We start from the raw sequence: 24,718 nt of genomic DNA on the forward strand, positions 1-24,718 counted from the left end.
TAACTGATGTGGGTCCTTCCATTTAAGCTGCTGCTGAAACGCTGTTAACAGTCATCATGCAGCCTGAATATTCATTCACAGAGCCTGTAAATTTTGTAGCCATGAAAAGAAAATTGTGGATGCAATACAGTAGCTCTACGGCAACAGTGTGTGACCACATATCTAGCATATGGTAAGTGCCTAGAACTATTTTAAAAAGCCAAAGCCAAAACCAGCAGCCCAAATTTTCAACCTAGTCATCCAGGCCATCAGACCTTCCCCTTTCCAGTCTGGTCCCAGGTGATGAAGTAAAAGACAGACTGAAGGTTGGTTCATCATCAGATGGCTTTTAAAGCTACCAGAAGATAAAAAAAGTAGCTCCAAGGACCACTGAGACACACAAACCCCTCCTCCACGTTTAAGTGGCAATAGGTAAGAAAGAGGACTCTTGTGTCCTGGAGCAGATGTTTGATAGAGTCTGAGTAAAACACATTATACGAACTTTTTACTTTAAAGTAGCATCATCAGTGATAGTCATTGTTCAGCTACTGTAATGATCACAATCACTAGAAATTCTAAAGAAAAACTAGTTAATTCGGCCACAATAATAGAGATTAATGCACACGAACTTTAAAAGTAAAGTAACATTTTTATTTTAAGGACAGGGTGTATTGTAAAGAAAAGCTTCCAAAAGTACAGCACACATTTCTGTTGCTTTCCAAAAACAATGAACAGCACTAAGAAGATTTAGTTTTGTTCTGTAATCCTTAAATTACATGTAATTGATGTGTAATTGATGTAATTGAAGATATTAAATGAGTTTGACTGATTTGATCCTCGCGCTCCGTCACAATCTCCTTATATGTATTTGAACCCACTGTATGATTAGTGTGAAACCTTCGGTGTGATGCAAATCCCAGAGTACCCTCAACTGGGCCCATCCTTTGAATTTGTCTTGTAAAGATTTCCCCAGTTCGCATGTAAATACAATACAAATGGAAAGAGAAAGACACTTTGTAGAAAGTTGTGTTTTTTTTAGGCAGTGACTAACTGAAGGTGTGGGCAGTAGCATGTTTGTGAAAGCTCCCACACCCAAGCAAATGAATTAGGTGGAGAGAGCAGGACAACTTCAACATGTCTTGCCAGTATTATATAACGCTGGGGAAAAAAAAGGATATGTGTGTGTGTGTGTGTGTGTGTGCATTAATTAATAAATCCATCAAAAGTTACAACTACATTGTGTAGAAATCATTGTGTATAGTGTTCATTCAAAACGTTCGATTTTCAGTCCTACAACCATGAGCGGTACACGACGACACATTCAGTTTAAAGACCTCCTGATTTAAAAACATGCCACCTTTTTTTTTCACATTAAACTCTATATGTCATCCCTCCTTCTCTCTCTTCTTCCCTCTCCCCCCCTCGCTCTCTTAACCCAGCTGGCTGAGACATGCTGCTAAGTGCTTGCTCATGGTGGAATTTGTTCTTCAAAGAGTTTGGTCTGCACCTGCTCTATACATAAAGCGCTTTGAAGTAACTTTGCCATGATTTGATGCTGGAAATCAAATTTGATTTGACTGGTTTTGAAACGCATATACAATCTTCTTTTTTTCCTGTTTTGTGTTCGCCTCATGACTACACCTCCTCCTCTTTTCTTTTTCTTCTTTCATCGGTCTGTTCCTTAGGCACGTCCACATTCTCAGAAACCGAAGGTGAATCTGTCTGTCTGTCTGTGAAAGACATCAAAGATTGCAAATAGAGCCGCATTAGATATTCCTCAGTGCACATTTCAAAAAACATTATTGACTTTGAAAGGGGAGGAACAGTATGACCATTTACAACACAGCATGTGCATTACACTGAATGACAAAGTTTTATGTAAAGTTAGAATTAAATCCGTCTCGCTGATGGATTGTGAAGCCTGTAGCTGTATTTCAGTGAAATTTGGATATATGTTGGCGCATTGCCATGTATTATATGGTTAACAATATTTGCGACCATTGAAAGTAAAATGCCAGTTTGTCTTACCTTTGCAGATAGCAGCTGACTTATTATATTGTCAAGACCTGTCAGCTATCCTGTCATACATACATCTTTATATTTTCTTATACATAAATTGACCTTAAACTTTAACAGAATGACGTTCCCATCTTCCACAAAAGTCCCGTTGAAGGACAGGAACGATGGAAGGTGCCTGGTGCATTTGTGCACACAGTTTGTTCACCACATGTACCAGGTGTCTCACTGCACTCATCTACATGTGTAGAGCAGAGAGCACACATTTGATCCATACACGTCCAAAAAACTCAAATATGTCAGAGAGATTGCAAATACAAGCACACACCTGTGCATGGGTTTCCAGCGCTGCCTATAATGTCTGGCATGTTCAGCTGATAACCAGGGAAGCAGGTGCAGAGGCAAGATCCAAGTGAATTTGTGCAGTTGGCATTACGTCCACAGATGGTAACATTTTCGACACACTCATCAACATCTGGAAAAATACATAAATTGAACTAGATGGGCCCTGGAAGAGTACAGACTACTGCTGAGTCAATAATGAAAATAAATAAATAAATAAACATCATGGTCCATGATTAGGATTTGCCTCATAACTCATTATGAAATCTTTCTTAGCCAACGCCCTGATCTGATCTGTCTGATCTCATTTGTATCAGCACTGCGATATCTAGTACCTTTGCATGGGTTGGACTTTCCGGGTGGTACGGCTGACAGAGGCATATATAGTCTCCAATGGTGCTCATGCAGTTAGTGGCATAAGAACCACAAATTGTTTCAGTCTTCAGGCATTTATCAATGTCTGACAAGATACATTACAGACATAAAAATGTCCACTTCAAATAAACTGCAGAGTTTAAGAGCACTTTGTGATGTATTTATTGCCTGACAGTAACAAGAAGACTGTAGCAGTGGCCATTGTCACTGTAGCTGCTAAGCATTCATTTGATTTTCTTCCTACTTTAATTAATGGAGCCCTAGCTTTTATAGATCCACAGAACTAAACATTTCATTTCTGGTTGTCTTTATCCAGGAAATATTGAAGTCAAAAGTCTGAATTTAAGTGGTCTCATAATAATTATTAATAATTAATACTAAGCAATGATCTCTAACACCAAAAAGCTTTTGCACGTTTTGTTTTGTTAACATGAAATTAGATATACCTACCAACACAGCCATATGAATCTGGAGTGGGTTTGTGGGTTGGAAGGATTTCATGACCAGAAACACAAGAGTTAAACTGAGCCAGTGGTCCACAACAATCTGGGGCACACACCTGATGGTCTGACGACCATCGCTATCCAATGTAGGTGCTGCTCTGTGGCTGCCCTGTGGCACCTCATGCTTGGCTTTTTCTTTTTTTAGTTTAGTGTGTCTGTGAGTGGAAAATCAGACTGTTTGTCAATTTTAAGGCCCTCCTGTACCTCGCGGCAACCACAGCTCTTGCTTTATGGGGGATGATCTCCCTCTTTTGTTGAGATTATTAAACACGTATTTCACTCAAGGATTCTCCAGGGAACCAACTACAGTAGAGAGGCTCTTCTGATGTTGCGCAATCATGTTTCAATGTCTGCTTGTCCCAGTCACCAGCAATAAAGCCCGAGGGGGCAGGGTGTGTCTCTTTGTAAGGGACGAGTGGTGTCGGGCAGTCAAGGTCAGACAGCTACTGTGCACCCCTGATATCCACCGGAAGGCTAATTTTAATAAAGCTACCGAAACAATTTTTTAACACTTCCCAAAGACTTGAGGCACTCTCTCCTGATGCTCATAAGTTCATTCTGGGAGATTTCACTAATTGTCCAGTTAAAAAGTCCCTGCACACACTGATCACACTTAAAAGTTAGTGAAGTCAAAAGCTCGGTGGAATTAGTGAAATTATCACAAGAACCTGCGCAAAGACAAGCAATTTGTAAAATGAAGACTTTGTTTATTTCAAGAATAGACAAAAACGTGTTGTTTTATCTCAAGTAAACATCATTCCGGGAGGAAACTGACTGACTACAGGGATGACAAGTAAACCTGCTGAAAAATGTAAAATCCATGCCATGAAAACAGTTCAGAATGATCCTAAATACAGTATCATCTTAATGAAATACCACATCCGTTTTAAAATATGATGCAGACTCTTTGAAAGACAAACCCAACGTTAATATTATATAATTTTGAAGGCCATGTCATTGAAATTAGACATAAATTCTAACATTGACTGATTCTAATGACCTACCAACAGAATACATATTTTTATTATTTTCAACTCCCAAGTCTAATAAATCCACCTCAAGCTCCCAAGTTCAATTATAGGTGTACTCATACATTATATGAAAAAAAACATGACCCAGGAGAAGCAGCAAAGCACAGCAGTTCATTGTTACAGATCCCAAATCAAGTGTGTTAATCAGGCCTGACTATCCAATCTCTATATCTTCAAATGTGTACAAAACCCAAGATAACATTTTTAAAAGGTTTGATGTATATGCAAAGAAAAAAAAAATGCAAATCCCCCTTAAGGAGAGAGTGATGGAGATGCCCGATACCTCAATCTCACGTGTTGTGTGATAAGTTTTTTTTATTAATTTATCATATATGTATTGTACACAAAGGTATTGATAGATAGTGCCTATGCCACTGAAAATAAAATAAAACAAACAGCATGTAAAAGCATATGGTAAGAGACTTGACATACATCGTGGGGTATTCATGTGTTTTGGGTTAGAAATTGACGTTATCGATAATTCTGACTCTTCTGATTGAAAAATACGGTAGGCATGGGCTGTGTGTCCATGTTTAACACACTGACATTGGCCATTGTGTCGTCTGCTTATTTCGTTAGTAATATGTCTTGTATTGTATTACAACATATAATACAAGTGATTTCATTTTAACAAACCATGAAACCCGGGAGGAAAATAATAATAACAGTAATGACAGCACGATGACATATATAGAAACAGGGAGATCTGTGAAGCCCAGCTACGATGACAACAATATAATGACATATCATGTGGAAAATTGAATAAGGCTTGCATTTCTTTTCTCTGTCAGTCTGCCTGCTTGTTGCCTTGTCATTCACCTGTTTGTTCTCCTGCCTTGTCCAAGTCTTCGGAGAAAGATGGTGCATCTTTCTGTTGAAATGCAGCACATTCATTTGTTTTTTATTATTGTGACATTTATTTTACAAAGATGTGCTCTAAAAAAATAAATGTTGTAAAGAGGTAATATAAAATAAAAGTCAACCGTCCAGTGTTATTATTATTATTATTATTATTATTATTGGGGATTTTTTTTTCTTCATTAAAGCTCACCACAGATCCTTCTTCTCTGGTCTTATTGAAAGAACAAGTCAGCCATTTTATGTATTCTTCTCTAACCTGGATAAAACAATGAAATACAGCTTGTTTACAGTTATATGTTATAGCATTGAAAAGAGAAAGATATTCCATGAATTGGTTACCTCCTTATTGAGCACGCAGTGGACGATGAAGAGGAAAGTGCCCTGCTGAGAGTTCAGGATTATGAAAAGGACTTGGAAGAAGAGGTTTGACTGGTACAGGCCCAGAATCCAGGTACAGCCCAGAATGACAAACTGTGCTAGAATCTTGAACACAATCAGTCTGAAGAGAAAAGCAGAGTGACTGCTAACTATGCAGCGATTCATCTGTGATTAAACAGATACAAATGAATATCTTTTATTGTGATTTCTGGTCTCTCTCCACAGTTTTCTTCTACTAATTTTAACACCCTCTCACTCACCTTGTATCTTTGGACTGAGAGACATCACTCTTCATGTTGGCCAAGGTGGGCCTCAGACTCCATAAAGTAGCACAGAACAAGATCCAGTTTAGCTACAGTAGCAGAAACACATTTAGAATGAGTTTGAATATAATTTCACTTATTCCTAATTGCAGCAGCTTATATTATAATACACTCACTGCAAGGACTGTAATCACAGGTCCTGTCAAAGCCCATTTGAAGCTGCGTTTCTCTGACAGCCAACACCTGGAATTCACACAGTGGAGGCCATTATCCAGATTTATATACAACTAAGAATCCAATGTCAGTCTGGCTGTTCCTACTCATGTTACTCACATTTCTGCGTCAGTGGCACCATATCCATCAGAATACACCAGTGCAGAAACTCCCACTATCACAAATGGAACCCCATAGCCAACCATGTAGAGGACTGGTCTAGGGAGGCCATCGCTCTGGATGACCTGCACCTTTGAGAGCCTTCGGACCAGCAGGAAGAGCTGCAGGGCCTCCAGCAGCATCCATACAAAACTTGCTACAACCAAGAAGTGAATAAGCCCAGCCATGACGGTGCAGGCCAGCTGTGGAATCACATAAGATGTATCTTGAACCTGGTGGAGTCATCTTAAACAGAGATTGGGTTACCCTTAATACATATGTTAGAGAACAATACTGCACCTCATTTTCAACATATCTGTCATTCCACAGCAGCAGGAGGTGAGACAAGGCGAGGCTGAGGCAGAGGTGAAGACGGGCTGTGTTGTTGATCTTGGGGTTCCAGCTGCACAGGAGGAAGGTGAGGATGGCCAAGGCAAAGAAGAATAGTCCAACAGTCACACACACCCGGTTCAGCCAATCTAAGAAAAGGTTCTCTGGTGGAGCCTGAAAAGCCAAAAAAAGACATATATGCAAACAATGCTGTGATCAACCTGACATCAGTTTTGGGAGCCTTTTTTTTTTATTTTTATTTTTTTTTTGCAAAAACATGTTCAATCGCAAGTCTGTAATACCTCCCCTATCTGTAGGATGAGGGCAAATGTGGAGAGATGAGAGCAGCTGCACACTGTGTAGTTTTCATTTGTGTATGCAACCCAACAGCCCTCCTCTGACCAACTCATCACTTTACTCTTTTCTCCTTCTTTTCTGCTTCCATGTGTTTTGTCCTCCCAGTACACACAGGTTACCAAACCGTTTTCAGGTGTTGCCTGATGGAACCAGAAGAACAAAGCTCACTACGAAATCACAAGCCACACGTTAACACATCCAAACGTAAGTATCTGAAAACACGGAGGGATAGAGATATTTCACCGCCTTGTGGTGGATTGTAAAATTGACAGGCTCAGTGAGGTTGGTGTTATTCATTGATGGCAAGATGGCTGTGATGACATCTGAGTTCATCTCTGTCCTGTTTTCGGTTTCAAAATACTGATGACTGAGAAGACTCTCCATCCCATTCAACGTCAAGAAGGCAGCTGTTGCAGAACCTGGTAATGCAAACAGTGCGGAGATGATCAACTCTTGAAAATATCACGTCACACTAATATTTATCATTTTCAACAGCATTTATTTTTTTTCATTTTGTGAATATATATTCCATATTTTAAATGATGACTGTTTATTTCCTGTTTGCCAAAATCTCTACAACTAATCTACCCCTCAGAAAGCAATGATAAAATAAAATTGGCAAAATGAAAGTAGGTGAATTCTGTGCAGGGTGATTCACTGAAGCAAAGTTAATGAAAACAAGCTGTATTGCCATATCAGATGCTACATGTACTCTAAGTGGACTCAACATAGCTGGTATGATTATTTATGAAAGAATACACTTTGCTAACTGTTATCATCTCACCATTGTTGTTTGCTGCCAGATTTTCCAGGTTGATCTCCATTCTGTTTCCATTAGCAGAGAGGAGAGAACTCTTTCCATTGCTTGTCCCAGGTCCAGTAGTTTCAAGACTTAAATCTAACGCACAGAATCATGATACTTGATACTCACCAATTCACGAAGAGCGTAAATATTCATTTCAATTAAGATGACGCTGTCTTACCCACTGCTGAGTTCTTCATGGTTCTCTTGATTTGGTTCTGAAATGGCTGCACCATCGCAGATACCAAACGGTCTGAGATGCCCAGAATCACACTTCCGGTCTCCCCGTCGCCTTCACTGCTCACTCTGTTTAATTTGGCATGTGATCCAACACCTGACACATCCTGTACCAATTTAAATAGTTGTGTGAAATGACCTGGCTGATGATGCAGTCGCAGAGAAGAATAAAGTTCAGTTATAGAGATTAGTCATTTAAAAAGCAACATGTACCATAGTTGCTGAGAAGCTGTTTGCTACAGTCTGCAGAGAAAGCACAAGGAAAAGACAGAAGGAAAATTTGAAATACATAATAAACATGGTAAATACTAATTACTCAGGTATAGAGCTTCTTATCTCAGTGAAAATCAGTCAAAACTAGAAAGTTAATAGTGTCATCCGTTTTAATAGTCTGAGTTGCACATACCGGCTCTGGTAATACAAAACCTTCAGTGTCTTGAAGCTGTTGAGCCATATTGTCAAGAAAAGCTCTCTCTTTGGTTTGTCCCTGCAGCAAGTATAAAAGATATAAAACGCTAACAACACAAAACTCACAAAAAGCGTATATTTGTGTAAATAATAGATTTTACTGAGACAGGGGTATTTATTAGCCAACCTAACACATGGATAACTATTACCTGTGAAGAAAAAGGAATTAAATCAAACTGTAACTCTGACAAATAACACATTTTGTTCATTTTAGTAACATACTGTACACACTGGTTGTTCTCTTTGGCAATACTACTTTCCCAATTATATTTACCTCTTTGGGTTCTATCTTATCTAGAATCTGCTGAAGAGCTGTTGAGTCAGAGTAGAAGAAAATGAAGGCAGCATGTTCAGGTAAAATGACAGTATGCTGTATGCATGGACGTTTTCGTAATTTCATCCAAAGCTCACTTTCACAAAGTGAAACACCCATCATCCAGACAACTCCTGTTGATGGGTAGAATCCATCTGGACAAGAACAATAGAAGGTGCCTGGTGCATTTGTGCACACAGTGTCTTTACCACATATTCCTGTCTCACTGCATTCGTCTATATCTGTCGAGAGAAAAAACACACACAGTGTGTAACGTATATCTAGAATTATAAATAAATAAATTACGGCAAGCCATTTAGTATAGCAAGCTGTTCAGAAAATTATTTATATATATATATATATATATATATTATATTCATAATATATATTTGAATGAAGTTTGAATGCAATGAAATAAAGTCCAAATATGTGGAGTAAAGTTTGAGCACTAAATTGCTTCTAAGAGTGGCTGGAAGGTTTTATTTACTCAACTGCAGAGGGTTAGAGGATACTGGGCCCTAATTTGAGGGAAAGCTAATATTAGAGAGGAGGCTTTTATTTATTTGATTCTCACCATCGTGAACTCCATGGTTAACCTGTGCCTTCTGACTGATGCCATGTCTGCACCCTGCATGTGCTGTAGAAAAGATGACTGCCGGCACATGTGGTGGTATCACATATATAAAGGTAGCTACAGTTGCATAGTGGCACCATCTGTTGATTTGTGTGCTTGCTTGTTTCGCTTCCCATGGGGGAAAAACTGGCGTTTATTAGAGGAAGGTCTTTGTTTGGACAAACTGCCGGCGCACTTGCACCAATTAAAGCTGAAGCTCGGTACTCAAACTTCATTCCATATATTCAGACCTTCATTCAATAGTGTCACATATCTCAGTAGTGCACACTCACCTGTGCATGGGTTAGACATACTGCTCATCACGTCTGGGTTCAATGGTTGATAACCAGAGAAGCAGGTGCAGACATAGGATCCAATTGAGTTTGTGCAATTGGCATCCACACCACAGATGGTAGCATTCTCCGTACACTCATCAACATCTGCCAAATACGAGATACACAAATGGAACAATAAAGTTGTCAGTTTTGTGTTTGACTTCTGTGACAACCGTGATGATTTGACAGCTGATATGAAATTCTCCATCTGTTCAGTTTCCATTTGAAAACCGTCAATGCAATACCAATGCAGGGGTTAGTCTTGCTTGGTTCATCGACTTGTTGAATTGGCACATAACCCAATTGGCAAGCACAGGTATAAGCTCCAGGTGTGTTGGTGCAAACAGAGTCAGGGCCGCAGACAGTGGAGTTTAAACATTCATCAATGTCTAAGGAAGAAAAACAGTTTAATCAGCTGGCACAGAAGGTGTCAGGACATCATTTTACCTCAAAAGGAAAACATTATTGAGCTGATCAAAAATCTTATAATTAGCATTAATAGCATTAATGATATTAAAAGTCTACATTTGAGGTGATGTGACAGCTTTCTTGCAAAGCCTACCAGCAGCTAAGGAATGCAACAAATAGGTTTATATTTTTAATAGTTTACCATTTGGAGCTGCATTTGTTAAAAACTTGCCAGTCCTTATTATCCACTAATATGTAGCATTACTGTTAACACACCTTGGCATAAGGGAATTGCATCCGACACAAGTTCATAGCCGCTACTGCATGTACACACAAAATTCCCTGGGTTGTTATCACAAGTCCCACCATCTCCACAGACATTCTCAAGACACTCATCAATATCTATATCAGAAAAGAAAGAAAAGGTGGAATCTCAATTTGTACAACACAAGTATGACACTGCAGCTCAGCTTTTAACTTTCAGATCAACACCGGGACCAAATCCTACCATCGCATGGATTGTATTCATCAGGTGGTGATGATGAAGCTGCTTTGAACCCTTCCAGACAATCACAAATGTATGATCCAACAGTGTTGGTACAGTTGGAGTTAGGACCACAAATGCCTGTAGTCGTCTCACACTCTTCTATATCTGCCAAGGGATGTTACAAAAAAGAGTTACAGGTGATACTACCAGCAAGAGACAATTAGCATCATTGTCAATCACTCTGTGATTTGTAATAATTTAGATTAAATAAAATGGACTTACCAACACAACCATATGAATCTGTTTCTGGGAGATGTTCTGGTGGGATTTCATACCCAGGAATACAAGTACAGGCTCCATCAGAGGAACACTGCGCAAGCGGTCCACAAGCATCTACACTGCACTCATGATGATCTAAACACACATACACATAGACACAAACACACCAACTATATATGTGGTGAAAATATAAAAATATGTCAACTGCTATGCATAGGATATTTCAAGATAAAGACTTTCAGTGAATAATCACTCCTTACAGGTTACATAACCCAAATATGTGCTGGGGTGATTTGATGGGCTGAATATGTAGAATCCACCAGGGCAGAGGACCACACTCATTGAAACAGAGTAATAAGAGCACTGTCCGGCAAAACCATATGCAGTTCCAGTTGTTGCAGTTTCAGATTCTGCTGATGGATATGAAAATGGAATATAAATAGGGTACGTGGCGGCACCAACATTGCTACTATAGCAGCTTGTAATGATTCTGTCTCCACCAATCCCTGTGAAGCGCCACCACTTCCCAACAAGTTCTCCATCAGTGGACTTTGGGTAGCTAGGGAAAGAAGTTGATGTAAAACCGACGTTCCTCCATGCTTCAGTTCTGTTTGTGTATCTGTCACAAGAACCTACAGAGAACAGCAAAACTTAGTGAGTATGAATAAAAATGAACATACACACAAAAACTGTCACACTTTGCAGAATGTAAGTATTGTTATTTCCATACCAGCGGGAAATACACAGTGGCCACGGATGAAAAGTGAACCTACAGTATAAAACAAGACCAGCAAACAGATATTTGAAAAATGATTAAATGTGGTACGACTGAGACAGGGAACTGGCACTGATGACAATGATAACAAAACAGGTATACTAATGCAGGTTTACATACATATCGTTTTTAAAAAGTACGGGTAAAGTAATTGTCTTGGAATAATCTTTATTTCAGACATGAATCCTGATTTAGATTTAATGGCCAGTTTTGGGGTTATGCAACGTTAACAGTGTTGTACATGGCTAAGGTACACATTCTTTAATTTAAATTTTTCCTCATCACAAATGATCAGATACAATCGCAATCAAGTCAGTGAAACCAATATATATGTCATAAAATATGATCAGAGTTTCATCTAAATGACAGTGAACAAACACACTTCTTTATATTAATAACTCAAAAAACTATGTGTGTCCAAAACAGCATCATTTGAACATTTACAGTGTAGACAGGAAAAAGCATATGAACCAAATGTTTAATGGAATTAAAAGAAGTTGGCATTAGATCAGATGGATGGATTATACCTACTTTAATTTATAAACATCCAAACAAACACCGAGACAGCATGTCATTGTTAGGTAAAATGTAATTCTGCTGTTCATCATGGTATTTCACAGGACAATGTTGCTGTTCACCTTCTGAAGCTGAGTAAAAGCTGATAACGCAGTCACAAATTAAAACTACCACTGACTAACTTCAAATGAAAGAGATTTAACCTTTGGAAAGGCCCAGTCAGAGTTTTCAGGTGAACCCTTGGATTTTCAGGTTGAGCCAAAGGGTTCACTTACTCTTTCCACCATGACTGTGAACCATTCTGTTCAAAGAGTGTGAGGATCGTTTGTGTGTTATTATTAAGTATGCTATACTACTCTTCAGTAGTGACATAGATAAGGATTAAGGGGAATTAACTCACCAAGTAGGAGTAAAAAGGAACAGCAGTTCATCATGGCAGGTCCTACTTCACCAAAAATTGATGATCAGGGTTTGAGGTACCTCTTTGTAGATTTTTGTACAAAATTTGCATAGCATCCAGTAGGTGTTTAAAATGTTTGTCACCAATGCAAAAAACAATGCAAATAATGTCAAGCTTTAAGTGTGACATAGCCCATGTCGTGACCTCAGAGGGGAGGAGAGGTGTGAGTGGCACAATGCAATATATTTGTGTTACTCCCCACACATTATAAACCTCCAGGAACAAGATGGTTTAGTTTGATAAAGACACATAATTCAAAAGAAAGAAGCACTAATGAGTTTTCTAATATAGACAAATTAACATATTGCTCACAGAAAGACTGAAAAAAAAAAAAGTGTCGCTTTAGGCTACACTTAGGAACACTTACACTTAGAAATGTTATGTATGCATATAACTATTAAGCCACCTGATATAACAATTCTTTTATTTATACTCTCCATACGTATATATATATATCTATATATGTATCAAATTACATGCACCAGTTAGTTAAACTTACCATGAAAAAAAAAGAAACAACGCGCCTGCATCACTCATAATGTCAATTTGTCTTGTAAAACTGTATCTTGGTAGTACGAAGTTTCTATGTAAATAACTTACAAATCACTAAATACAACTGAAGAAGTAAAGCCCATTTAGCCAGTGGTTTCTCTCAGAAATTATTAGTAGTTCCGGCCAAGCGTATTGGTTGTGACACAACATTTTATGTCTGAGCTTGGTAACAGTAAATGATTGATGAAATATTAATATTAATTAATTACTGAACTCATGAAATAACTTGAAATACACATATATGTGTATATATGCGTATTTCAAATTATTATATATATATATGCTTTTTATTATTGATGCTGTGTATACTGTGTGTTTTGTGTGTAATCATGAGTGTTCACTGTCCTCCAGAGGTCACAGAAGGAAACTACACAGCGCTGCATTGCCGCATTTATAGGTAATTATACTAATCAGATATTAATAAACTAAAAAACTGTCACTTTTTATAGCTATAGAATAAATATTGACGACATAACTTCACCTTTCTTAGTTATATCAGGCAATTTCATTTTCCAAAATATGGTCATTGTGGCTCGATGGAGAAGGGGACTGCTAGGAACCAATGCTGGTGTCTGTTTCCCATCGAGCGTATAAACTGAAGGAACAAACGGAGTGGAAGTACGCAAACCGGTAAATCTGAGAAATTTGTTTCATTGATTGCTAATACTCTAGATACACAAATGTCTGCACAGCTCGTATTTATGTTCGACTTCCTTTAACAGAATTGCGTGCGTTTCCAGCTGAGTTCCCACAGTTAGATTTAATCCGAACCGGAAACGAGCTAAACGAGTAGCTGTTGTTAGTCTTAGCGACAGAAGCGAAAGGTAACAATAAAAAAAAAACATCTCCCTATTGCTTTTTGTTGTTTTTCTTGACTTAAAGAGGGGAAGTAGCTGTTTTTGTCACATCATGTGCTGGGGAAAAAAAGGTTTTATGACAGAATGGAGACCTCGCTCGCTGTCTCTGAGATAAACACACCGATCAAATGCTTTTTGATTCACACTTAACTTTTGCTTTTTCAGTTATCTAACCAACTGTTGACGTGGAGAGTAAACCCGAGTCAAGACGGCCAGCCATGACTTCGCTGGTAAATTTTCCCTAACTTCAAGGACAAAAGCCAACTTGTTTCCCTGTAATCAGAGCACATGGTAGCTGTGTAGGTGTGGATATTAGTCTGTACAGTTAATATAATGAATCAAGTGTGACCATGGTCCGACGTGTACTGCACATCTCTCTGTGGATATGATCTGCCTTTAAAAGATGTGTGTGTTTGTCTTTTAGGGGAGCAGCGTATCCTCATCCACAGAATACACTGTGCGCGTCCCTAAGTGAGTAACACTAACTCATATGCAAATATCTACAGAGAAGCTTGGGTGAAGCTTCACCAAGTGTTACAAATGGTTGGATAATAGAAGTTGAAAAAGAAGAGCTGGAGGATTATGTTGTGCAGAATTTGAGGTTTGTGGCCAGTCTGAGTAAAATATAGGCATCGCTACATGCTTGACATATAATTTGGGGGCATTTACAGGATGAATTGTTTATATTGGAGTTGTGAATGTGACATCGGCAGTTATCTACATTCGTGGTTCCTGATTTTGCTGCTTTTTCTGTGTCTGTCCCACAGAAACACCAGCAAGAAGTACAACATCATGGCTTTTAATGCAGGAGACAGAGTCAGCTGTTCAACATGGACACAGGTGTGCTTCGTATTGGTCTCTTTATACATGACACATAGTTTGAGCTCCTCTTTCAAATAGTTCAGCTCAGGAATGAGGGAGAAGTTTAAAAAAAGAGAGAGAGAGAAACAGTATTAAAATATTAATTCTGAGATGAATAACTTCAGTGGTCGTGACAGCTGTCTTTCCATTCTTGTGGCTCGCTCCATTTTCAGGCTCGAATGGAAAGAGACATGAGTGCTCGGCGGATATATGGGGAGGAAGAGACACAAGAAGGCGCAGCTGGCAGTGAGTTTGGAAAAAAACATCGGGAAGAAGCACGGCGGAAGAAGTTTGGAATCGTGACACGTGAATTTAAAGTTGAGGACCAGCCCTGGATTCTCAAGGTCAATGGCAAGACTGGCAAAAGGTGAGTAGGGATACAACTTTTTTTTACACTCCACTGCACTTTCATTTACTGTACTTTGCACCCACAGGGACCACACACATTTGTATTTAAAATGTAACTAAAGATGGTCAGCATCTCTCACAGAGGTCACCTGGAATTTAAAATGCTTTTATGCAGGAGCATATTTGTACAAACAAAGGAATTCTTCTGTGAAATGTTCTCCCTGAGACTGTATTTGCAGGCCTGAAGGGGATCCCCACTCTCTCCCTCTGTGTACATGTTTGTGTCAGGTTCAAAGGTCTCAAGAAGGGTGGAGTTACGGAAAACGCGTCCTACTACATCTTTACGCAGTGTCCTGATGGAGCTTTTGAGGCCTTCCCTGTCCATGGCTGGTACAACTTTACACCACTGGCCAAGCACCGAACCCTCACAGCTGAGGAGGCTGAGGAGGAGTGGGGCAGGTGGGACAGGGGGGTATTTTTAAACAGGGGTGTGTGTATTTGTATGTATGTATCTTTAGAATTTAGTCTGGCAGTTTGATTGGGATTAAAAACTGCACATCTGCACTGCTTACAAAATGAAAAGTGAATTTAAAATCATATCGGTTTACAGGATATTGTAATAAATAGAAGACCAGAGGTGAGGAACCAAGATGTTGACCACAGTGATTTCTTATAAGATTCCTTTATATAATATGAGCAGAAATTGCTGATTTAGCTTATCTTTCTCTAATTATGTTAGGGTAGGTGTTTCTTGTGGCTGTAGTGAAGTTGTGGGGGAAAATGAGGTCTGTATCATTGTGTTTTTCCAGCTGATATGTAGATATCAAACATTCCTGTTTCTTTACACAGGAGAAACAAAGTGGTGAATCACTTCAGCATCATGCTTCAGAGGCGTTTCCGGGAGCAGGAGCGTGGTGAGGATGAAGAAGACGAGACAGAGAAATCTGGGAAGAAGAAAAAGAAGGGCGGTAGTGGCAGAGGAGGTGACCTGCGAATTCACGACCTGGATGATGACCTAGAGATGAGCAGCGATGACAGTGACAGCAGTGGCGGGGAAGGTAAGAAGAGAGAATGTAAGCTGCATGCCGTGTTCATTTGTTCTACCGGTATGGAACTTTCTTGTCCTCAAAAGGAAGGCAAGGACAGGCATTGTCCCCGCCATCCTTTCTTCTAGCATTATGTATTTTTTTTTTTTTTTCTCTCCTATTCAATACATGGATGTCTCTTTCTTTACTGATAGACGGAGACAGCAAAGCAAAAGTGAAGAAAGACACTGGCAAAGGAAAAGGAAAGAAGAAGAAGAAAAAGAGTAATGAGAGCGAAGCTCTGGAAGACAGTGACGACGGTGACTACGAGGGTCTAGAGGTGGATTACATGTCAGATGAAAGCAGGTCAGTTCCAATTTATTGTGACACATATGCTCCCTGTTCATGTAGTTTGGTTGTCTTTCCTCTTTAATATATATTTATATATATAATTATTATTATTTTTATTTTTATTTTTTTTTAATTCAGCTCAGAAGAAGAACCAGAAAAAGGAAAGCCCAGCAAAGGAGAGGACCTTCCTAAAGGTTAAATCACCTGTGGTTAAGCATTATTGATCCATTACTTCTTAAATATATATAAACTCCTGACTTCTTGCATATACTGTATACATATAAGGCATCTTGTCAATGTGTCCCCTTCGTAGGGATTGATGAGGCATCTGAAAGTGAGGAAGAGAGTGAGGAGGAGAAACAGAACGATGAAGAAGCAAAGGAGGAGGAGGAAGAGGAGGAAGGAAAGAAAACACCAGTTCAAATGGAAAAGAAGAAGAAAAAGGGTACTTTCATCATGGGGATGGACACCAATTTGATGAAAAGTCATAAATAAAAAAGTCCAAATGAACATTGTGTTTAAATGACACTCCTTTTGAATAGATTTTAAATTGTATGGTTTTGTTTTTAACAGACAGTAGTGGAGAATCTGACAGCTCAGATGACAGTGACATCGAAGGAGAGACAGCTTCTGCTCTGTTCATGGTCTGGCAGCTAATTTCTTTTGGTGGGAATGGTTCTGCGTTAACGTGTGTAGTGTTTTCCTTTTTGTTCTTAATAAGTCCCCTCTGTCTCTGCCACACTCTCAGAAGAAGCGCACGCCTCCGAAATGGGGAGGTGGGCGTGGCTCTGCGGGAAGCTCCAGGACTGGCAGTCGTCCTGGGACACCATCCATAGACTCAGCCTCCACCTCCAATACACTGCGTGCTGCTGCCAATAAGCTAGAGCAAGGTGTGTGTACATACCCATCCAAAGTTACAGTTAAACAGGACTCACAACAGAGTTTTTATATTAAACTTTTAAAAGAGGCCATCAATAAAACTTCAGTTATCACATTTTCATTTACTGTGACATTGTTTAATCTAATTGAATCATCCTTCCCTGTAGGAAAGAGACAGACTCAGGGTCCTAGTACTGACTCACCAGCTGCCAAAAGGCTTAAAATGGAACCCAGCAGTCAGAGTCCTGTTCCATCTGGGAAAAGCACACCTCAGCCTCCATCAGGAAAATCCACCCCAAGCTCCAGGTACTGAGTTTTTTGGGTTTTTTTTAGGATCTCTTTAGATAATAATTTATTATGCAATTCAATTCCTCTGAGATTATTGTCCTTAACTCTGTACCACAATTAACAAATGTAAGATAAGTAAGGTAATGCACTGCAGTCTGCTGAAAAACAAATACTTTTACACACACACAATGTTAGAACAGTATAAACGCTGTACTCTCTCCTTTTCTTCTGGCCCACAGTGATGTGCAGCTAACAGAGGAGGCGGTCCGGCGCTACCTCATCCGTAAACCGATGACCACCAAAGATCTGCTGAAGAAATTCCAGACCAAGCGCACAGGTTTGAGCAGTGAGCAGACTGTCAACGTACTGGCACAGATCCTCAAGCGCCTCAATCCTGAACGCAAGAATGTTAACGACAAAATGCACTTCTACCTCACCGAATAACCCATGAAAGGGGGAGACCAAGTGCTGGGTGTGAAAAGAAAAGAGAAGAGTGAGAAGGATTAAAAACATAGCTCTTCAGGTAAAGTCTTTTGGTGTTTTTGTAGCCATGAGCCCAGGAAGAGAGGTTTGCCTTTCTTAATAAACCACTCGTATTGTGAAATGTCACCGGAGTTTGGAACAGTCTTCAGAGGGGGCATTTATCAGAAGTATTTTGTTAAGCATCTTGAATTTGTTCTCAGTCCTAAGTCTTTCATCAAAAGACAGAAAATTAATTTGGATTCATCTGTAAATTTTTTAGTCTCTTGAAGATTTCTTTTCATGTAAGCAATCAAACCTAGAACATGGGGGGGGTTTTTTCTTAGGTAGAAGTTTTTCTAATAAAATATAAAATGTGCTCCTGTGTAAGGTTTCTCCCTTTGTACACCTAAAACACTCTCGGGTAGCATGGTGGAATAGTGGTTAGCGCTGTTGCCTCACAACGAGAAGGTCACAGGTTCGGTTCCCAGCCGGGAGCCTTTCTGTGTGGAGTTTGCATGTTCTCCCGTGCCTGCATGGGTTTCCCCCCACCATCCAAAGACATACATGTTTAGGTTAAGTGGTGAGTGTGAGTGGTTGTTGGTCTGTCTCTGTGTGTTGGCCCTGTCATGGACAGATGACCTGTCCAAGGTTTGCCCCGCCTTTGGCCAATGTGAGCTGGGATTGGCTCCACCATCCCCCCATGACCTGGAAACGGATAAGTTATAGAAGGTAAGTAGAATGAATGTTTTGACTCTCCACCCTATTCTTCCTGCCCTTCCATGATAAGAGTATATCTGTTGTATACATTCTGGTTTAAGGAGCAACTTCCATAAGATTTGAATCTTAAGAAATGAGGAAGATCCAGTCTTCTCTCTTACATTTCAATCTTTGTATGATCAATAGATATGTTAATCAATCAAATTTAAATAACACCTGCACCATGTGGGGAAAAATTTCACAAACTTGGATAGAAAAAAATATAGATCTGAAGAATACTTTCACTGACTGGGATAGTGCCTGTCAATAGTTAAATAGCAAATAAGAATAAATAAGATAACCAAAAAAAAAAAACCAAGAAACTAACAGTGAAAGTTGATGCCTATTCAAGTTCACGTTTATTTCATGTGGTTATGTGTAATAGAGATGCTTGACAAAAAGTCAGAGAAAAGACAGAGGCAAAGGAACACCAATTTGATGGCAATTTCAGGATAGAGGATGTTCCTTTACTTGCTAAACAAACACATTTATAAAAAAAAAATATTGTATGTAATTAAAACTGATGTTGTAAATCATGTTCAAACTAGAGTGATGGCGCAATTGCTGTTGAAAACTGGGGTGAAACCTTCAAATCAGCCATTGCAACTATAATAACTGCCCAGGAAAAATTGATAAATAATCAGCACAGATATACCGACACAATCCTTTATATTCATATTATGTTCAATTAGTATCCAAGCTAGGTCAGTATGGGCATTAGTCTGGAAGGTTCCGACAGATGACGGAGATTCGACGCTGCCGAGGTATCCTCTGTCCACCGAACACAGACTCTTCATCTTTCAGGATCTCATGAGTGAAGTTGTATCGGGCCTGGTCTCTGCAAAGATGTCAAGAGAGCAAAATGAAACACATCACTGCACTGTTTAAAGATACATGCTGCATATCCTGCAGAGTATAATACAGCCACCATGCACTGTGTGCAGATGGACGGTAGACCTTTTTAGCTGTTTATTCCTGTTAGTAAGAACTCACGTAGCTCATATTTGAGCAATATGAAATATATTATTTAAACCAAGAGCAGGATACTCAACCTCAGTATGTAGAGTGAGCGACGAGGCAACAGGAGGTCCAGCCACTCGTTGCGGGCATTTTCATTTACCAAACGCATGATACTGTCTGACAGAAGACTCAAGCCAGCGATAGTGGTGCCACAAAACTGATAAAGATGGACAGAGGCAAAAATAGTGAGAACAGCAGATTTTCCAAAGGTTACTGTGCTTAGGATATTGTCCATTTTAACACCTTATATTGGTGTCTTGTCAGTTTTCATAAATGGAAATGAAAAATAAGAAATATCTTTCCTGAAACGACTGCATGCACTACGCAGCCTTTCACATAGAGAGAAAGGAGAAAAAAAAAGAAACTTACCTTGACACTATCAATGTGAGGCTTGATGTAGCCGCTCTTGTCCAGGTCTAGAACATGCACAGGCCCAAGGAGTGGACTACCCTCAGGGAACGCTGCTGATCGGACACGATTCAAGACCTCCTCACACACTGCCCCCCACCTAACACGCTCAGTCTCTCTGTAGCCGTGAATAGCCTACATGTGAATGGGGAAACAATGGCACAGCAGTTTTTATTCAAATATATATTTCAAAGACCAGCATTTTTACAGGCTGATGAACAATTATGTCAAGTGTGTGCCTTTGCTTCCTAACAATAAGAAACAATAAGAAATTCAAGTAAGGCTGAAGCAGACCCGCCCCCCCCCCAAAAAAAAAAAAAATAAAAAAATTAATTGTGCTTATGTTGACACATTGAAATATGCGATATGATATTTGGGGCAGAAATCAGAAAGAAGGCTCTTGGTTCGATTCCTCATGACCCCGGTGGTCAAGCAGTAGCCCACAGATAATAGATGCATGTGTAGAGGGTTGGGACAGTTGGAAACTAGAGATAATAGACCTGCTGGCGTGAAGTTAACATCGGCACCACGTGTATCTCCTTTATTCTTACCACAGGCAAGTCCGAGAACTGGCAGCCTCCCTGGCTACCAGTTAGGGAGGCAATGGATGGTGCCATTTTTATTTGGGGGTCCTGTACCAGGACATTTCCCTTTTTGTCTGGACAATGTGATTTGTTGGACAGAGCACCACACAACTTGGTCGGTGATGTTAACTAATTCACAACTGTTGTAGTAGGTTACCTTGTCCGACTCCGGCTATTTGGATGTCACTTAACTATACTGATATTTAGATAATCGACGAATCGTTCATAAGTTATTTTATTATTATTATTATTCCTTAGTTAAATTTAGATTTAGATTAGCCAAAAAAAGCTGCAGTGGCCCTTTCCTTGCTCCGTCATGCATCACAGCTGAGTTTAATTCAGAATCACTAACAGGTGTGTGTTCACTTCCCAGCCGCCTCTCCTGAGTTTGACAACATGAGACATCCCGGACTCACATCGTCCCAGTGGTCGAACTCGTAGCGTTTCTTCCTCAGTCCCGGCTCCAGCTCTCGCAACAGAGCCCCCTCCTCCTCCTCGGTGATGAAGCCCGCCCTGACTTCCACCTGGGAGCCGAGTCTGCGGATCAACTCCCGGCTGGAGCCCGAGATCAGAGCCGGGTCTCTCGCAGGTGAGAGGCCGCTGCTAGCGGAGGAGCTCCGGCGGGACAGAGCCGGCGGTTTATGGGTCCGTTTGGAGACCAGCAGCCACAGTCTCATCCTCCGGTGTGAAATCTTAGCAGTCAGCCCCACTACAGTCCTTTCCCCTCTGCTGCGTTTTGTTTTGGTTCTGTCTGCAGAAGTCACACGCTCATGATAGTCGCCATGTTGGAAACCGCAATGCATTTCGGGGGATGAAGTCTATTCACAAGATAGCAAATCACGTAACTTAGCCTCTGGATATCTATCTACCAACAAAATGCAAGGTTTTCTTCATTATATTGCATTCTTTCTTGGCTGAGCGTCTGGTTATGCATTTAATTATCATACTTTAGTTTTGTTTTCGTCTCTTATTTCCAGATTTGCATTATTTAATTCATGTAAGCACCATCTCTCCTTTGACAAGTCGGCTAAGTGACTACAGTCTGTTATAATAATATTAATACTAGTTATAATATTATTATTATAATATTGTCCCAGTATTAGTCTTGTCTTTGCTCTCTTGGTTTAGGAGGTGAACTCACAAAAGGAAAATGTCTACAAGGCGAATGCAGACCCTGCAGTTCTTCACATTGACCAGCGGAGGGCAGTGAACAACCAAGGTTGTAAATGCGCTCAGGTCAGTTAAGCACCACGCCAGTGTTAAAATCTGTGTAGAAAATTTCAAATAAGAGAAAGTGTCGTGCTAATTTGTTCACAATCAATTGTGTAAATGGATGCGACCAAAATAATCACAGAGGTTTTATTAATTGCAAAGCTAGTATACTGTGACTTTTATTTAATTAGGCTATAAAATGTGTAATATAGACCTGCTGGATTTTGTTTGGATCATTAACTTCATTAACTTTATAGTTCTTATCTCTGGGTGGTAGCCTCCACTAGAGTTAGAAATACAGACATAAATTAGCGTGAAATTCTTTAGGAAATGTTTGCATTTGTAGAAAAAAAAATCAAGGAATGTCAATCTACATATAAATAATTTTTAATAATAAAAATGATAAGCATAAAAATATTCTCAATACACATACAATAGTGACCTTCTTATATTCATACGGGAAGAAGGTAGAGGGTTTGAAAGATTGAGGACGAAATGGAGTGTGGAGAGGAAAAAAGAGAGCGAGCTTGAATTCTGAGTGCAGACAAAGTGGTGACTTCATTTTCACTGGAGATTCCCCCAGAAGAAAAAAAAAAAAAAAAAAACAACCTTGGCCTACTTACCGCTAAGGACAGGTTACCACCTTTTTCTTTCCTGCTCAATCTTTGGCTTTCATTCCAGGTGAGCAGTTTTAGAGTGAAATGTTGGCAGACAAGGTCTTTGAAGCTTAGATTTTTGTATTATTTTTGTATCAGGCATTTGAATTGTAATAAACAGTAACTGTCAAGGAGAGATAAACAGATGGGAAAACATGATTTTGCATGTGAAGGCCCAGCTGTGTTACCCTACTTAAAACTAGGTAAATAATTTCAGTTGTTTAAAAATGCATTGCGCATATTTCAGCAGAGCAGAAAGTTCTTCCCCATGTCTACAAATGCACTGACAAATTGTGAACTTTTAGTCTGAACATAATGTATACATAAAACACATCCACTCTATGTACAGCACACAATTATTCTGTGGGCCTGCTGGTCTCGGTCAGTGAGCAGCCACAATAAAACTAATTCACACACTCTCCCTCCCCCAACACGCATACACACAACACACACATGCAACTGATGTGGTGCCCACTTCATTGTTGGATGCCATGTTGCTGCCCGCAGCACTACATTCATCCAGCCATGATTAGTGTGTTTGATTCATATTCCAATTCCCACTTGGTGCGTTCATTTGAACCTTCCATGATTCACTGCATTATCAGTCGTCTTGTCCTGGAGGCATCATTATGCCGTCTATTGAATCATGCGATGAGAATGAAAGTCACCAGAAAAACACTTGGCAGTGGACAGTTTGGAAGGAACATGTGTGGAACCTGTCAGCCATTACTGCCCAAAGAGAACAGTAGGAATCTGACGCGGTGAGATTATTGCATACGATGGAAGGAATTATAGGGGAGAAAAAAATGAGACCCAGCAGAAAATCCCCCATGTTGTATATCAGACTACAAGTTCACAATTTGTCAGTGCATCTGTAGACAACTCTCTGTGGTCCTGCTATCCAGTCTATCCTGTGCAGTTCTGGAAAAGGCTTGTAAGAAAGTGGCTTGTCAGGTCTATCTGGCAAATTGTTTTCCCACACTTGAATTCAATTTTGTCATTTTGCCTGAAATTATATCTTCCTACGTGGCCCACATCTTTCTGCCATTGGTCATGAAGTGGCTGGACTACTAGATCTTCACTGTTTATTATGTTGTGTGTGCACGATTTATTCATGACATGGTATATTTATCTTGCCAAGCTTGTGTCAGCTGTGGCGTAGGCTGTGCCATAAACCGACTGAGATGGCTATTTTGTTGAACTTTAAATATTGTTTTAACGTCAGCATCTGACCCACTTTTGTGGCAGGGCACTTGAATCTTCAGCTCCATTACATTTCACTCCAGTTATGTAAAAATGTTTGTTTCTGCAATGGCAAATTTAGTGTTTTTTTTTTTTAAACTGTAGTTAGGTCAATAATTAGCATTTAACTATTAAGCAAAATCAGCCACATTGTTCTGTGTTTGCAGACCATCTTGCAGAGGTTTACATACAAGTCTACATTGGGTCTGTGGAGGACTGAATTCAGCAGGGGTGGAGTGCTCTACATGCATCCAGCCATTGAATTATTCAGTCTTATGAATCATTGAGTCACGAAACTCCTTTTTAGATCCTCGCCTTAGAGTTCCAGCCTCACAGCTACCCGCTGTTTGAGCATCTGACAGAAAAAGAAAAACAGTGAACAATCCTGGCACTTCTAAATTCAAGAGATGCAATACATTGTTTTTAAACATTATAAACCTGCAGTGGAGTGCAAGGATCCACCATATTTAAATATTTATTTAAACTTACAGGCAATAGACATGTCGAAGTATATAAAATGGTGGCGAATAATCCTCAAGTCTTCAAATGTTTGACTAACTCCATTTTATTTGACTAAATCATAACTTTAGTTTTAGAAGATGTTTTCATCACTTTGCTTCCTCACTGATATTAGGTGTGTGTGTGTGTGTGTGTGTGTGTGTGTGTGTGTGTGTGTGTGTGTGTGTGTGTGTGTGTGTGTGTGTGTGTGTGTGTGTG

At 39.7% G+C, this 24,718-nt stretch overlaps 4 protein-coding genes across 5 annotated transcripts in view; 2 read left to right on the forward strand and 2 right to left on the reverse strand.

Moving 5' to 3' along the window:
* Nucleotides 1–3,953: 3,953 nt before the first annotated feature.
* On the reverse strand, nucleotides 3,954–12,527 carry LOC115047718 (adhesion G protein-coupled receptor E2-like). Its single transcript, XM_029508835.1, has 23 exons — nucleotides 12,441–12,527; nucleotides 11,480–11,518; nucleotides 11,010–11,381; nucleotides 10,753–10,884; nucleotides 10,492–10,635; nucleotides 10,260–10,385; nucleotides 9,821–9,964; nucleotides 9,534–9,680; nucleotides 8,726–8,869; nucleotides 8,589–8,626; nucleotides 8,253–8,333; nucleotides 8,060–8,089; nucleotides 7,791–7,953; nucleotides 7,592–7,705; nucleotides 7,051–7,226; nucleotides 6,753–6,947; nucleotides 6,421–6,624; nucleotides 6,082–6,323; nucleotides 5,925–5,991; nucleotides 5,746–5,837; nucleotides 5,447–5,606; nucleotides 5,298–5,363; nucleotides 3,954–5,117 (listed from the first exon to the last, which is right to left on the reverse strand). The coding sequence occupies exons 1-23, from the start codon at nucleotides 12,472–12,474 to the stop codon at nucleotides 5,058–5,060; spliced, it is 2,970 nt and encodes a 989-aa protein (XP_029364695.1). The 5' UTR covers nucleotides 12,475–12,527; the 3' UTR covers nucleotides 3,954–5,057.
* A 1,120-nt stretch (nucleotides 12,528–13,647) lies between these two features.
* gtf2f1 (general transcription factor IIF, polypeptide 1) lies at nucleotides 13,648–18,499 on the forward strand. Of its 2 annotated transcripts, none has more exons than XM_029508915.1 (14): nucleotides 13,648–13,682; nucleotides 14,075–14,139; nucleotides 14,334–14,380; nucleotides 14,677–14,749; nucleotides 14,944–15,137; nucleotides 15,407–15,577; nucleotides 15,968–16,176; nucleotides 16,359–16,509; nucleotides 16,633–16,688; nucleotides 16,808–16,939; nucleotides 17,068–17,138; nucleotides 17,243–17,384; nucleotides 17,541–17,679; nucleotides 17,901–18,499. In XM_029508915.1, the coding sequence occupies exons 2-14, from the start codon at nucleotides 14,128–14,130 to the stop codon at nucleotides 18,103–18,105; spliced, it is 1,602 nt and encodes a 533-aa protein (XP_029364775.1). In that variant the 5' UTR covers nucleotides 13,648–13,682; nucleotides 14,075–14,127; the 3' UTR covers nucleotides 18,106–18,499. The 2 variants fall into 2 exon arrangements, with proteins under 2 accessions (XP_029364775.1, XP_029364776.1); XM_029508916.1 differs by lacking the exon at nucleotides 13,648–13,682 and adding an exon at nucleotides 13,751–13,876.
* A 716-nt stretch (nucleotides 18,500–19,215) lies between these two features.
* On the reverse strand, nucleotides 19,216–21,668 carry alkbh7 (alkB homolog 7). Its single transcript, XM_029509065.1, has 4 exons — nucleotides 21,308–21,668; nucleotides 20,269–20,442; nucleotides 19,932–20,056; nucleotides 19,216–19,717 (listed from the first exon to the last, which is right to left on the reverse strand). Exons 1-4 carry the CDS (start codon nucleotides 21,566–21,568, stop codon nucleotides 19,597–19,599), a joined length of 681 nt encoding a protein of 226 aa, XP_029364925.1. The 5' UTR covers nucleotides 21,569–21,668; the 3' UTR covers nucleotides 19,216–19,596.
* A 361-nt stretch (nucleotides 21,669–22,029) lies between these two features.
* The window catches only part of cacna1aa (calcium channel, voltage-dependent, P/Q type, alpha 1A subunit, a), a 75,847-nt gene continuing 73,158 nt past the window's right edge, over nucleotides 22,030–24,718 (forward strand). Inside the window, exon 1 of the mRNA XM_029507526.1 lies at nucleotides 22,030–22,127. The gene's annotated coding sequence lies outside the window, so the exon portion shown is untranslated. The remainder of the gene's footprint in view (nucleotides 22,128–24,718) is intronic.

Source organism: Echeneis naucrates, chromosome 8, assembly GCF_900963305.1.
Source record: "Echeneis naucrates chromosome 8, fEcheNa1.1, whole genome shotgun sequence".
Taxonomy (NCBI): domain Eukaryota; kingdom Metazoa; phylum Chordata; class Actinopteri; order Carangiformes; family Echeneidae; genus Echeneis; species Echeneis naucrates.